Source organism: Cinclus cinclus, chromosome 25 (genome assembly GCF_963662255.1).
Source record: "Cinclus cinclus chromosome 25, bCinCin1.1, whole genome shotgun sequence".
In the NCBI taxonomy this organism is placed as follows: Eukaryota; Metazoa; Chordata; class Aves; order Passeriformes; family Cinclidae; genus Cinclus; species Cinclus cinclus.
Genome location: NC_085070.1, coordinates 5,491,401 through 5,505,713, shown reverse-complemented (window position 1 = coordinate 5,505,713; position 14,313 = coordinate 5,491,401). Strand labels below are relative to the sequence as shown.

The 14,313-nt window shown below is 63.8% G+C and overlaps 1 protein-coding gene across 2 annotated transcripts; it reads right to left on the bottom strand.

Moving 5' to 3' along the window:
- Positions 1–217: 217 nt before the first annotated feature.
- On the bottom strand, positions 218–10,246 carry USP2 (ubiquitin specific peptidase 2). Of its 2 annotated transcripts, none has more exons than XM_062508701.1 (12): positions 9,548–10,246; positions 2,753–2,803; positions 2,363–2,486; positions 2,012–2,123; positions 1,822–1,932; positions 1,606–1,670; positions 1,411–1,514; positions 1,251–1,331; positions 1,058–1,136; positions 845–952; positions 518–638; positions 218–425 (listed from the first exon to the last, which is right to left on the bottom strand). In XM_062508701.1, the coding sequence occupies exons 1-12, from the start codon at positions 10,244–10,246 to the stop codon at positions 338–340; spliced, it is 1,743 nt and encodes a 580-aa protein (XP_062364685.1). In that variant the 3' UTR covers positions 218–337. The 2 variants fall into 2 exon arrangements, with proteins under 2 accessions (XP_062364685.1, XP_062364686.1); XM_062508702.1 differs by lacking the exon at positions 9,548–10,246 and adding an exon at positions 5,304–5,444.
- Between the last annotated feature and the right edge of the window lie 4,067 nt (positions 10,247–14,313).

Here is a 14,313-nt window from a genome sequence, read left to right as displayed (position 1 = left end):
CTCACGATTTTTATTACACACCAAAAAAAAAAAAAAAAAAAAAAAAAGGAAAAGAAAAGAAAAAAAAAAAAGAAACTAAAACCCCCAGGTGAAAACCAAATGCCAGCCTGAGCTGCCTGAGCTGCCTGAGCCCTGTCCTGTCACGAGTCCCTCCTCAGTTCGGAGCTGGGCTGTCCTTGCCCAGGCTCTGCTCCTGGCTGTCCCCAGCCTCCCTCTGCAGCCACCTCGGGGGTGTCTCCTCTTCGCCTCCCTCTTGCTCTGGGGGGGACGAATGCCCAAACCCCAGCGGAGCCAGCTCTGAGGGGTGGCACAGGGGTCCCCAGGGAGGCAGGGCTGGCTACATGCGGGAGGACGGGCTGGCCAGCTCGTAGAAGAGCAGGTAGGCATCACTGCTGCGCACGTGGCTCGAGGACATCGGGGTGACGCTGCAGAGAGGGGAAGAGGAGAGCTCTGAGCAGCGGGGACGGGAGGCCCTGGAGCAGGGGATGCCTGCTCGAGGTTCCCACCCCAGACTCACCGGGAGTCGTTGAAGCTGTGCCACTCGCTGGACACGGGGCTCTTGCAGTAGGCTGTGTAGTGTCCCCCCATGGTGGTGCCCGAGTGGTTGGAGATGGCGTAGAGGTTGTAAACGGCGTGGTCTGTGGGGAGCAGGGGTGCTGCTCAGCTCTGCTGCCCCACTAAGTGCCAGCTCAGAGTCCCCCACCATGCCAGCAGCTCCAGAAGCCTGCATTCTGTGCCTCCCACCCCTCACACCTCTGCCCCCCAGCAGCTGGGGACACGAGGAGCCCAGGAGGCACCGGGAGCTCAAGGCTGGGATTAGAGGCATGCAGGGGCTGGGACTCACTGCAGTTCTGTGAGGCCAATTCCCGGAGGTCCAGGTCCTTCAGCGGGAAGTTGACAAAGGTGGTGAGTTTGCTGCTTCGTATCCTGGCCTCAGAAAAGCGCTTCAGGTCTGGAGGGTCACATCAAGGAACCAAAGGGACAAAGGGGAGCCTGCAGTAACCCATCTCTCCCCTCCACAACAGCCCCTGTCCCCATCCCTCCGCCTGAAGGATACGAAGCACCAGGATCTTGGGGAACTTCTGGATGCTGAATTTTTTTGTGCACCTCGTCCTGGCTTTGCAGCGACAACACGTCTGCGGGAGGCAAACAGCACAAGCAGGAGGGTGAGGGCACTGCCCACGGTCCTGGCAACACAGGCACAGAGGGGAAGGGGCCCAGCCTGCCCCGGGGAGCCCCCTGCCCCGTACCGGTTTCTCATCCCCATCCAGCACATCCTCTTTGGTGAAGAGCCGGAGGCAATCCATGAGCGTCACCTCCCCGTAGCCTTTCTGTGGGAGCAGAGTGATGGTTAGGGACAGGGAGTGTGGGACAGGGAGTGTGGGACAGGGATCACTGGGGCTCCCTCACCTTGGGGATGGGCAGGGACAGGTCCCAGAAGGGGTCGAAGGCTGTGGAGCAGTACCCGCACTCACTGCAGGTCAGAGAACTCTTCAGCTGCCCAACAAAGAGGTCTGGTGGGGTGGGACAGAGCAGGGTGAGATCTCTGGTCCCCCACTCTGCTCCCAGCCCAGCCCTGTCCTCCCTTCCCCCAGCCCTGCTCACCGCTGATGCGGCTGTCCTCCCTCTCCTGGTACCTCCTCCACATCTGCCGGCTCTTCTCGTCGTCACTGCAAGGATGGGGACACAGCAGGGCACTTAGCATGGCCTGGAGGACACCAGCCCCGCCATCCAGTCCAGAGGAACCCATGTGGTCACTGCCCTTGGGCTGGCCTTGCGGGCAGTGAACTCTTCTGGGGTTTGCGCAGTGCCAGCACTTACGGGAGGTGATCCAGGGTGTCGGTGCTGGCCCGGGGTCGCACCAGCACACGGTTCACCTCGCTGTGCAGCCCGTCCAGCAGGAACCGCAGGAATTCCTGGGCATCCTGCTGGCTGCAAGACACGAGGCATGGCCAGTGAGAGGCTGCAGGGGGCTCAGCTCCCCCCACCACTCTGCGCCCACCCCCCTTACTTGTAGCCGACAAAGCGTGGGGCGTATCTCTGGATCTGCGTCTTGAACTCGGAGGGGCTCACGCTCTCATTGGGGGATGAGGTCCAGAGCAGCTGAATCAGCTTTGCAAACTCTGCAGGTAGAGAGGCAGGTCAGCAGCAGAGAGGGCACGGCCATGTCCCCAAGGGGACAGCTCAGGGCCACACTCTGGGCTCTCATGACCTGACCCTTCACTGGCGGGGCAGCCCAAGGAGGAGCATCAAGCTCTGAGTGGGAGTCCTGCAGGATGTGGGGATTTTCTGTGGGGATGTGCTGCAGGAATTGCTGCACGGAAGCCCCCGCAGCCACCAGGGGCCGGGGATGGGCAGTTACCTGACATGAGCGCCGTGCGCATGCGGCTGTTGTTGTTGAGGTCCCGCAGGTACTGGTTCTGCAGGCAGTAATCCCGCAGCTCCTTGGTGTTGCTCAGGCACTGCAGGATGGAGTTCATGAAGCACTGGGGGAGGCAGAAGAGAAAACCATGGCAACGGGAAGCAGAGGGAGGCAGGCCGTGGCAGGGGGACACCTGGGCCGGGCAGGCACAGGATGGGGATGAAGCCCTGAGGAGCAGGGGATGCTCTTGCTCAGGCAGCACCGTGGGGACAGGGGTGCAGGGATCTGCCAGGGTGAGGGTGTGGGTGCTGGGGGCGAGGTGAAGGGATAGGGCTCCCCCTGCCCCACAGATGTACCCGGGCTGAGCCAGAGGCATGGGGACACACTCACCGTGTTGCCGAGGTTCCTCAGGCCGGTCAGCCCCTGCACGGCCTTGGAGCTCTGCAGAGAGAGGGAACGGGGCTTGGAGGGTGGCAGGCTGGCCATACCTGTGGGCAGCCCAGCGAGGCCATGGTGCCACAGACCTGCCCGTGGAGCAGACCCTCAGGTGCATCAAGGTGCGAGACCCTCAGAGGCATCATCCCGCTGTGACATCATGGGCAGAGCCAGCACCCAGCAGCTCTCTGGTGACAAACTATGGCTGGCCTGCCCCATCCTGCTCGCCCAGGACAACGCACAGGGCTCAAAGTTCTCCCTGCCTGGCAACACTTTTGCCCATGGCCTGGATTGCAGATCAGGCCAGCAGCCCAGGCTGCCTCCCCTGGGACACTGGGGCATAGAAATGCCCTGTGCCTGCCCCACGCTGCAGAGGGAGCACAGTCCCCTGTCACTGCCTGTCTGGCTCGCTCCAGGTGTCCATCCCCTCCAGGACACCCTGCACAAGCGCAGCCCAGACTTTGGCACAGCTGTTTTGCAGGATAAAGTCCACCTGGGAAAGTGCAAGCCCAGCCCTGTGACAGCCAGCTCAGGGAACAGGATTTTGTGCCCAGTGGTCCTTCCCATCCACTCACTGCCCTGGCTATGCTGCATCTGTGCCATGGGGTGACAATTCCAGGTGCTCCAGGTGCTCCCAGAGCTGGGAAAAGCAAAGGTGGGCATGGGCAGCTGGACACTGGGGCTGGGAAGCATCATCACTCTTTGCTCTTTGAGAGCGTAGAGGGGTTTAGGGGTGCCACCAGCCCTCTCCCATTGTGCAGGACAGGATGCTGATGGCGGGCATTGGTGGGAGCCCAGGGGTCCTGCTCCCAGCCCTGCACAAGGGAGCAGCAGGATGAACCTCCCTGGAGCAGGCTGGGGGTCTGACAGGGCCTGCAGGGACAGACTGCTGATGGTACTCCCCCAGGATTTAAGGATCCTTAGGCAAACGCCCCAGCTGCCCACCTCAGGCTTGAGGAGGAGGAGAGGAGGTGAGAGGAGGGGAGGGGGCCCAGAATCTCCGAAATAGCAGCAGCTGGTGTGTGTGTGTGGGAGGTGCTGAGCACCCAGCCCTGACAGCAGCCCAAAATAACCCAGATCCAGTTACACGTGCTCCTTAGCGACGGCGCAGGCATCACCCACCGCGGCAGGGACCAGCGGGGACCTGGCCACCCTGTGTGGGCACACGTGGCTCTGCTGGACTGACCGTCTGCCCTCTGTGCCGTCGGCTGCCCCGCAGTGCCCAGAGCGCAGGGGTGCTCCCAGATGTGGCTGCCCATGGCCGACAGTGCTGGGGGGTTGCTGTCCTAAAGTGCCAGCAAGTCCCCGATGCCTTCTTGGGCTGGGGGCAGGCTCAGTTGGGCACAGGATGTGACAGGTCAGTGCCACGCCATGGCTAGAGGAGCTGGCCTGGCTCTGGTCCCTGAGCAGATGGTACCGGAGAGGTGGGCCTGCGTCCCAACAACCTACATCCATCCATCCCTTGGAGGATCTGAACTCCAAGGCCCTGCTCGTGTCCCCACCACTGCCCCAGGGAAGGTCATGGTGCCAGGGGTGAGCAGCAGCCTCTGAGAGCTGCCTCAGTGTGCCCCAGCCATCCCCGCCAGGACGTGCTTGTCCAGTTGTCCTGGTTGGGCAGCTCCTGCCGTGTGCCAGGAGGGACCGGCCAGTCCTGCACAAAGCTCCCCACAGATCCTGCATTCCCCCACAGCCAGGTCCCAGGCTGTCCTCCCAGAGCCTGGAACAACCCCAGGGGACGGCTGGAGCTGAGGAGGGGGTGTCAGGTGCTCCCCTAGCATAACACAAGCCCTGTGTGCACCGAGGTGTTATTTCCCCCTCTGGATTTCCCTCCCCTGGGTGACTCAACTCCAGCTAATCCCCCTCTCCTGTACAGGGCTTTATCTAGGACACGACATGCTCAGAGGCGATGAAGGAGAGCTGGCTCACGCGGCACGGCTGGGGACTCCCTGAGGCTGCACCGCAGGAGGGGACAAGGGACAGGCGATGGGGACAAGCGACAAGATCCTGACCCTCCTGCCCCATCCCAGTCCGCGTGCCAGGAGCCTGCTGGGGCAGCAGGAGAACCAGAGCAGCCAGACTTATATAAGTGCCCAGACCCTGCCCTCCTTGCCCCTTGCTCTGCCATCCCTGCAGGAGAGCTCTGTCCCGGCGCTGTGGCTCTGGGGACAGCCAAGTTCACTCCGACGACACTGCCAAGGGGCTCGGTGTGACCAGCAGACCCTTCCTTGTGGTGGGACACGGGGACTTGGCCAAGGTCACCGCAAGGGCAGGGCTGGGTGAGGAACCCAGGTGTCCTGACACGTGCAGTTCACCTGCTCCCTGCCATCCTGTGGGACACCGGGACACGCTGTCCCCACGGGCAGCCGGGAGGGCACCCACCCGCAGGCACCCCTTCCTCGGGCACGGGGGATGGCACAGGGCACTGCACACTCCCCAAGGAGGGCAGGGGGTGGTGCCCCCTTCTCTACCCCCAAGCCGGGGGATGGGGGCCGCGGGCATCTCCTACCTTGGTCTTGTTGAGGACGAGCCCGACGAATGTGGAGACCAGCAGGGAACCTGGCATAGAGGTGCGGGGCCGCAGGTCCTTGTGAAGGTCGGGGAGCGCGGGGGGCTCCTCGGGCAGCGTTACCGTGTAGGAATCCCTCATGGTGGCCCCGGCGGGCACCGCAGGACGGCGGGGAGCAGCCGAGGGCAGCGGACTGCCAGGGGACACCGGCCGGGCTGTCCTCGCCCAGGGCTGACTACAGCCGGGGGTGCGGGGTCAGGAGCGGAGCCCCCCGTGCTGGGCGTGCGGGGCCGGAGCCGGTGCCGGCGGCGGGGCTGACGGCACCTGAGCGGCTCTGACATCAAATGGGTGGAGAGGCGGCAGCCGGGCTCGGTGACGGCTCGGTGACGGCTCGGTGACGGCCAGCCCCCGCGCACCGCGTGGTACAGCGCGCCGGGAGCCAGGGGGGCCCGCGAGGGGCGGCTCTGCCCGGGGGACGCGCTCCGGAACTCCGGGGGGATGCGGAGATGCTCCCTCGGCATCTCTCTCAGAGGGGCTCCCAGCCCTCCTGGACCCCAAAACCGGCACCGCGGGGGCGACGGGCAATCGGGGAGAGGCGGCAGCCGGAGGAGCGCCTGCTCCCCCCGGTGCTCTCCCGTGCTCCCAGCTCGGTGTGCCTCGCTGCTGGCACCGGCTGTCCGGCCCCCGGCACGCTGTGCTCCGGACAGGCACTGGACGGGGAGCGGGGCGCCCCGCTGGGGGTTATTCGCCAAAATTGCCTTGGTAAAAGTGGGACAGTCCCACAGAATGTGGGTGCAGAGGGGTGCCTGTACCCAGAGAGGGGCTGCGGGCTGCCAGACAGGGTTGTGGGGCTCCCGGGCACGTGCCTTTCCTGCAGTGCCAGTGCCAGGTTCCCAGGCAGTAACATTTTGGGGAAGCCCCCTCTTTGGGGGATGCATTAGCGCTGAGCTCAGAGGATGTTTCAGCGCCTTGCCCTGGGGAAAAACTCCCCGCAATTCCTACTTGGAGCAAAGACCCCACCTGGTGTCTCCCCTCGGTAAACTGAGGCATGGCACGGGCTGGGCTCCAGCTCTTCTCCTGCAGCAAGGGCAGATGCGGAGACTGGCAGGGAGCCCGGCTGTCCTGCGTCTCCCGCTGCTTCACCCTTCTGACCGCGGCAGGACGAGCCGGAGCCCTGCGCCTGCTGTGCTTGCCCAGGTGTTCCTCTGCCTGCTCAGGGAAATTTCCACAGGCAACCAGGGCAGGGAGTGCGGTTGGGCTGCTCTGACAAAGCCACAGCCTCCAACCTCACCGACAGGGCTCTAAGCAGAGCCTCTTTTACCTCCTCTGGAGCCCCCAAAACACCCCCAGTCCAGAGGCAGGGGCTGCTGAATTCTGATGGCTGCAGATGCAGCCTCCCTGTGGAGTGGAGCTGGGCACAGCCAGTGGAGGGGCTGGCTGGGGATGAGAGGGAGGGAGGGAAGGAGACTATTTTTGGCACCAGCAAAAATATCTGAGGAGGCATCTTGCAGCATTATTCATCTGCAGCGCCAGGTTTCTTTTTGCATCACAACAGGAGGCCTGTCGTAATCGGGGCCTGCGCGTGCTCACATGTGTGTACATGTACACACCCCGCGCTGTGTACGGCGTACACACACGGGAACACGGTGTGCACGCCCGGGCACACGCCCCACTGCCATCCTGCAGCCTGCCTGGCTGCACTGCCATGCCCAGAGGCACAGCCCCCCAAAATCTGGAGCTACTTCCACCCTGCCCGGCAGCGCGGGTGGGTACCACGGGCACAGGGTGGGCACTGGTGCACTGCCAGCCCCGAGCACTGTGCAGGGAGTTGGGGCAGCTCTCCCCGTGGGGATGCACCGTGCTGGCCCAGCCGGTTCCATGGCAAGAGGGCGGTTCAGCCACATCCCGTGTTGAACCTCGTGCCCTGGTGACATCGAGCACCTCGGGCCAAGGACCGAATTGCCCTCCAGCCAGAGAGCGGCACGCAGGCTCTGAGGGTGAGGCTGGAGCGGGGGAGAGAAGACAGGGATGGCAGACACCCCACCGGGTGGGACGGCATCACCCAGAGCCAGGTGCCTGCCCTCAGCTGGCCCCTCTGCGGCGGTGACCTTCTGCCGCGGGCAGAGGTTGCCACAGGCCCGGTTGGCACCGCGGTGGCAGGCAGGGCCAGCCAGCACTGGCTGTGGGCCAGGGACGTCAGCTGCTCAGGATGGGACTGCGGAGAGCTGCTGGCAGTTTTGTGGGTGGCCCTGGCCTTCTGACCCTATGTACACCCAGAGTGGTTAATGGGCCGGCACAGCTCCTGTCCTGCCCCGCACCAGACTGCCCTTCCTGAGAGCCAGCACGGCTCTGCAGCTCCACAGGCTGAAACCACACCTTCACACAGCTCCCTTTGCCCACGGGGTGGTAAACTGAGGCACGAAGTGATGGTGAGAGTAGGGACACTTGGAGACACCCTCACTCCTGGCTGCAAACCACTCTGGATGGTGGTTTCTGTGGCGCAGAGGCAGGAGGTGGCAGTGGAAAAAAGGAAGGGAGGAGGCATGGGGTCAGCCCCGCTGTTGCCTGGCTGCGTCAGGAGCGGGTGCTGTGACACTGCCCTCGGGGCTGGGCAATGGGGCAGAACCGATGGCAGCTAAAGGGCTGCAACCTGCGCTTGTTTCCGGCACCTGGCACGACCACAGGCACTCAAGTCTGGTTCACGACTGGGACATTTGCTTCCCAGCTTGGTAAAGGGAGGGAATAAGCCGCAGCAGTGGAAAATAGCAGCTGTGCCCATCAAAGCACCAAGGAAATCTAAGCCAGTGTCACTGACCCTGCCTGCCCTGGCATGGTTGTCTGTCCCATGTGCCACCTTTGCCACACATCAGCCCGGGCTGTGATCACATGCAGACCATAGTGCTGTGGTTTGGGACTTGCACAGCCCCTGCTGCCCCACAGGCATCCCATGGGAGCAGGCTGGCACCCCACCACAGCAGTGTGTGGGCACATGGGTTGGGGACCCTGCAGTGGCAGTTTGAGCTTTTGTAAGAGCTGGTGGCAGCACCAAGGATGCCCCCCTTGGTCCCCCCCACCAGGGCCTGGCGTTGGGTGGGGGAGGCAGGAATTCCCTTCCACAGCACTGATCCTCCACTCCCCTGACTCCCCAGCCCACTCCCTCACCCCGGGACTTGGGGCCAGGCATGAGGCAGGTGGGCACAGGGCGTCCCACACCACGGCATGGCACCGCTGAAGGTGGTTCTGTGGGGGAAGACACTGGGGAAGGGGCACAGGGAGGGATATGGGGGCACTGCCTTCAAAGGGAAAAACTGCTGGGGGATTCTTTTCTGCTCCCCTGCAAGCAGGACTGCAATTCTCCTCGGGGTTCGGTGATGACAGTGGGACAGAGACGCAGGGAAGCAAAGGGCAGGTCAGACCATGGGTGAAAGGAGGGTGACTGGAAAGACAGCGGGAGACAATGCAGGCAGAGCCCGGCCAGATCTTGGAAAGAAACCCGAGTGGAAAATTACCAGGCTGCTCCCCTGCATGGGCTGCGCGTGCGGTGCCTGCTCCTGTCCTCGGCTGGGGCTCTGGGGATGCTGCAGCACTGATGGGGACTTGGGGCACTGAGTACCTGCCAACACGTGTGGTGCTGCCCAGAGCAGCTCTGCCATGGGGAAACCCCTGCTGCCACACAGGCTGGGGCACAGGGCCCCAAACTGGCAGCAGTGGATGGTGCTAGGAAACTGGCATGGCTGCACACCAGAAAATGGACTGGCAGCTGGGCATCGAGTCACTGTGGCAGAGCCAGCACCAGACAAACCAGCTGTCCCAGCAGGATGAGTGCCCAGCCTGATCATGTCACCTTCCCTATCTGGGATGAGGTAGCAGGAAACCCTCGTCAGCCCCACATGGGGTCGGAGCCATCACCTGCTGTCACATGCATGCAGAAGGTGCAGCGGGCACAATCTTGGGCACAATCCTGGGCACAGGCTGATCCTGCCTCCTCAGGGAGCATCCCCTGTGAGCACAGCCCCTCCGAGGACACCTGCCTGCCCGCACATGGCTGTCTCAGCAGCTCCAGCCGTGACTGCTGTGCCAGCAAGGACGTCTTGGAGGGTCACACGCAGAAACTGAGGCACGGAGCAGCACACTCAGGTTCCCAGGGAGAGTGTAGGTGCCTCGGGCTCCTCAGCTCACCACAAGCATGGCCCACATCCCCCCCCAGCACAGCTCTGTCCCCTACACCAACCAGCACCACGTACCGTGGGGTCCTGGGCGGACACGTCGCACTGGTCATCGCTCCCCTCGCAGGGCTGGCTGGCACAGCGGGTGCCTGAGGGTGGCAGAGTGGCCTGAGAGGGGCTGAGGTGGCCGGTGGAGAAGGTGGCATGGTGGCTTTTCCTCCCGTAGCTCTCCAGGTAGCCACGGACATACTCAGAGTGAGTGGCAGCCTGGTAGAGACCCTGCAGGTTGCCGCGGGCGCTGAGCGCACCGGCCGCGGGCAGGTAGGTGCTGTCTGAGGTGTGCAGCCCCGAGAACTCCCGCGCCAGGTCCGAGTGGCTGATGGATTTGTGGCGGCTGAGGGGCGCTGCGGAGGGCAGGTAGCCCGTGGGGCTGCTGGAGGTGCCACTGAAGGTGTAGCAGGCACCTCCGCTCAGCCCGGTGCCGGGCGGCCGTGGCTGCGTGCGGATGTACGAGGGGCTCAGGCGGATGCTGGGCTCGGGGTACAGCCGGCTACTGTCATAGCCGCTGGTGGGGGACAGCCCCCCAGCGTGGTGGTAGCGGGGAGAGGGCAGGTAGCTGGCTTTGAAGCCGATTTTGTCGCTGTCCGCGTAGGTGGTGGACAGGGTGGAGCCATAGGAGCTGTAGGAGCTGTAGCCGCTGGGCACTTTGCTGTAGGTGGTCTCGGCGTAGCGGGAGGAGTCCACGTATCGCTTCAGGGTGGAGGAGAGTTGGGACATGCTGGAGGCTGGGGCTCAGCAAGTTGTCCTGGAGGGATCGGCTGCAAGGGAAGAACCCAGGGATCAGCTTCTAGAGGCCCTGTACAGCACAGAGCACCCAGCAGCTCCCACCCAGCAGCTCCCACCCAGCAGCTCCCGCCTCCCCTGGAGATCCTGGGACACAGAGGGGACCCATGGTCACGGTGTGGCCATGACTCCTGCCACCTGCCAGCCTTCCCAGAGAGTCTGGGACAGCAGGACCCGGCTGGCACTGCCACCCCCGTGCCCCCAGGCACCTCATACCACAAAAGGGAGCCCCAGGGCACTGCCAGACATACCCAACATCCCCACAGACACCAAGGAACTGCAGCAGTCACCTCTGCCCCGCCCCTGACATCCCTGCCACACCATCCCATGGCTGTCCCACTTGGGGCATGTCCCCAGTGCCTACTCCAGGTGGGAGGCAGCGGTCTGGTCACAGGATGCTCAGGCCCAGCTCTGGCTGAGACAGGCAGGTGGGATGGACTGATCCAGCCAGCCCAGTCCCTTCCCCTGGTTCCTCACACAGGGAGCACCGGGGCTTGGCAAGGGGCTGGCATTTCAGTGAGGGGGAAACTGAGTCAAGGCCAGCATCTGAGCAGCTTTCCCGTCTCCCTGAGCCCCATGAGCTCCCATTAGTAATTCAAGCCAAGAACTGGCCCGAATGGTTCTCCTGGCGAGGTGGCAGCCGTGCCCCTGCCAGCCAGGCAGAGCCAGCACTCAGTCCCCACAGAGCTGGTGGCTCCTGCTCAGGACAGGAGAGGAGCACACAGAAACAGGGACAGAGGCCCCCAGAGCGCACACAGAGCCAGCCCGGAGCAGGGACAGGGCAGTGTGGCAGCCAGCAGTCCCCAAACACGGGCTGTCAGGAGCTGTAGGACAGTTTGCCCTCAGCACCCACGCTGGCAGGCTGACGGCCGGATCCCTACCTGTCCTGGGGCTGTGGGTGGCACTGGGGCACGCAGGACCCCAGCCGAGCTCCTCTGCTCCTCTGCCCGGGGTGACTGGTGTCCCTTCCCTGGCAGGACAGTGGCTCATGTGGCTCCGAGAGTCTCCAGTCACCCGGGAGATGACCCTGATTCAAAGGCTTTTCCCAGCCCAGCCGGGGCGGGCTCTGGCCCGGTTCCAAGCCAGGAGGTGCCGGAGCCTGTGCCTGACCCGTTCCTTGCACGGCCCCGGCAGCACCGAGGGAGCACCCGGGCTTGGGGACAGGTGCTGGATCCTGGCGAGAGGAGCCACTGCGGGTCACTGCCTGCCTGGCCCTGGGAGGACACAGCTCCTGCTCAGAGCCCCGCAGGCTCAGTGTGGAAACACCCCGGCAATGCTTTTAGGAGAGGCAGGTGAGAGACATCAGCCGGCCCCCGTGGGCTCCTGGCTGCCAGCCTGGCTTTGCCGCTGTTGTTACTGCCCAGGGAGCAGCATCCCACAGCCGAGAGGGAAATATTTACAAGCAGCAGCGAGGTGGAGCGCACAGACCAGTTTGGGGACGGAGGCTGAAGGGTGAATAATCTGCTCCCAAATGAAACACCCGGCTCTTCCCAGCCTGGCTGTGGCCGCCCTCACCAGGAGCCAGTCGGGATTTGACATGGACAGCAGGGAATTTCGCTCAGAGGGAGTGGGACCCCAGCCAAAGGACTGGCACTCGAGTGCCAGGATGGGAGTGACGGAGCCCCTGGGCTCCCAGGGAGCACATGCCTGGCTGCCTGCCCTGCTGGGGCACGGAGCAGCCTGGCACAGGGACTGCCCCTGCTCCCCATCTCCTCGCCAGCAGAGATGATCTTGGCTTGGGACAGTGCCAGGACAGCCCTGCGCCATCATCTCTGCCAGGTGCCCATGCTCTCTCCTGGTACAAGCAGCACCAGGAGAGCACCAGCTTGGGAACAGGAGGGCAGCAGGTGCTCCTAGCAGCAGGACAGGTTTTCACAAGGCAGCACCTGCCCTGGGGATGTGGAGGAGCCGATGGAGGGATGCAGGGTCAGGAGCAGACACGGGAGCTACCCCATTCCTTGGGAAGAGAGGCCTTACCATGGAGGAATGTCACATCTGCCAGGCTTGCCTGTTCTTCCAAGTCCCCATGTCACATCCGAGCGGACCTCAGGGCGGTGGGAGAGGAGAGCGTGCCAGGAGCCAGAGGAGCTGAGGGGGTGTGAGAAAACCCCGGTTCCTCCCAGCGCTTCCTGGGCTGCCTGGCCCCTCCCTAGCCGTCATTGTGCTGAGCTTTCCTGCTGCCTGGCAAAACCCTGGGGCCGGCACGGCTGAGTCAGGCCTCCTCCTGCACCCTCATCATCCTCCCGGGGTGTCAGGAGAAGCTGAGGCACAGGAATGTCCGGTCTGCGCTCACATGGCCAGACAGGAGCAGTGCCACGACATGGAACTGGGACACCATGGGGCTGCCAGGGTGCTGGGGAGTCCTGCCCTGACCCCCAGTTCCAGCAGCCTTCCCAGTGGGAAGCTCAACTCAAAGTGCGGAGGCAAAACCTTCACTCTGGAGGCAGAGAAGCAGAGCCCCTGCTCTGTCCCCAGCTGCTGTCCTGCCCGTGCCCAGTGGCAGGTGTCCCCTCTGTCCTGCCCGTGCCCGGTGGCAGCTGTCCCCCTGGGTGACCACGGAGCCCCAGAGCGGCCTCAGCTCAGCTTACACAGCACTGGCTCCATCCAAGGTGTCACAGCACAGCTGCTTCTCGCTTACGCAGGCTCGGAGCTGTGTCCCCTGTCCCCTGAGACGCAATGTCCCAGCCTGGAGGTTACGTGGGAGCTCCCAGGACTCTGCAGTGGTGGAGGCACAGAAGGGACCCTGTGTGAGGCACTTCACCTGCTCCAGAGTACAAGTGGTTTGGGGTTGAGGGGCTCTGTGTCCAGCCGAGCGTGCCAGAGAGGTGGGACAGCCTCCTGCCCATTCCCCAAGGGAAACAAGGCACAGAATCCCCCCAGGTATCCATTCCCCCCTAAGGAAGGGTGACCCCGAGCAGCAGCCCTGGGCAGAATATGCCACAAGATGTTTGCTCCCTCGAAGGGACTTGGAGTCACCCTTGTTGACTGACACATGGGGACTGCAGTGCCTCTGTCACAGCCTGGCTCCTGCATTGTCCCCCACCACTCCCACCCCACAAAGTGGCCAGCCCTGCCCAAGGTGACTCATCCAGCCTGGCCAGGGCCCTTCCCCTGCTAGTCCTGGGCTGAGAACCCTCCAAGCTCACAGCACACGGCCGGGACTCATCGCCCTGGGCTCGCTCTGTGCTGCTGACACATCCCCACCCTGCTGCAGAACCTGCTGGTCGCTGCTCCCGGGCCACCCCCAGGCAGCAAAACCACAAACCCACGGGGGACCCTGACGTAAGACACAGGGCATGAGTTACTGCTTTGAGGTCTGTGGGTAGCAAGAAAAGAAGGGACCCTCGGGCAGGCGGCTGTGCCCATGCCGGGGGACGAGGAGGGAGGCTCAAAGCCAGGATTTTGTGTAAACTCAGAACCTTCTCCCTCTCCCCCGTGGTTTTATCCAGCTGAAGGAAGAGGGGGACAGTTCTGTTTGTCTCCGTGTCCCCCTCCCCGGGGCGGTGTCCCCACCGCACCCCCTGCACTCACCTGCATGTGGTGCGGGTGGCTGCTCAGGGCACGGCGAGGGGCGACCAGCCAGGCATTTGGCGATGCCCTTGGGGCTGATCCTGCCTCCCTGGGGAGCTTTCCCTGGCACCGGAGATGGGCGATGTGGAGATGGGCAGCAGCCGAGCCCTTCGCAGGGGACAGGACACCCCCGGCTCAGCCCCTCCACCCTGGGAAGGAGCGCAGTGGCCGGAGGGGGCCGAGCCCGAGGGCTGTGGGGCCACGTAAAAACACCACCGCAGAAATTCAGGGCTCAGGTTACCAGGCAGATAAATATAGTGTCTTTATCTGACCTCACGGGCGCTGAAATGCTCCTCTCGCATTCCAGCCTGGGGAGGCTTAAAGGGGACGTGAACCTGGGGGGGGGGGGGGGGGGGGTGGCCCAAGGAAGGGGGTACCGAGAGGGGAGGCTGCGGGGACAGCGGGGGCTGTGGGAATGGAGAAGAAGGACT

Bases quoted from the DNA above. Each gene is read 5' to 3' on its own strand.
- USP2 (XM_062508701.1), bottom strand. From the start codon at position 10,246: ATGTCCCAACTCTCCTCCACCCTGAAGCGATACGTGGACTCCTCCCGC. The intron at 2,124-2,362 runs GTAACTGCCCAT...CTCTACCTGCAG, and splicing joins GCGCACGGCGCTCATGTCAG to AGTTTGCAAAGCTGATTCAG. The intron at 639-844 runs GTGAGTCCCAGC...TGCTCCCCACAG, and splicing joins ATTGGCCTCACAGAACTGCA to ACCACGCCGTTTACAACCTC.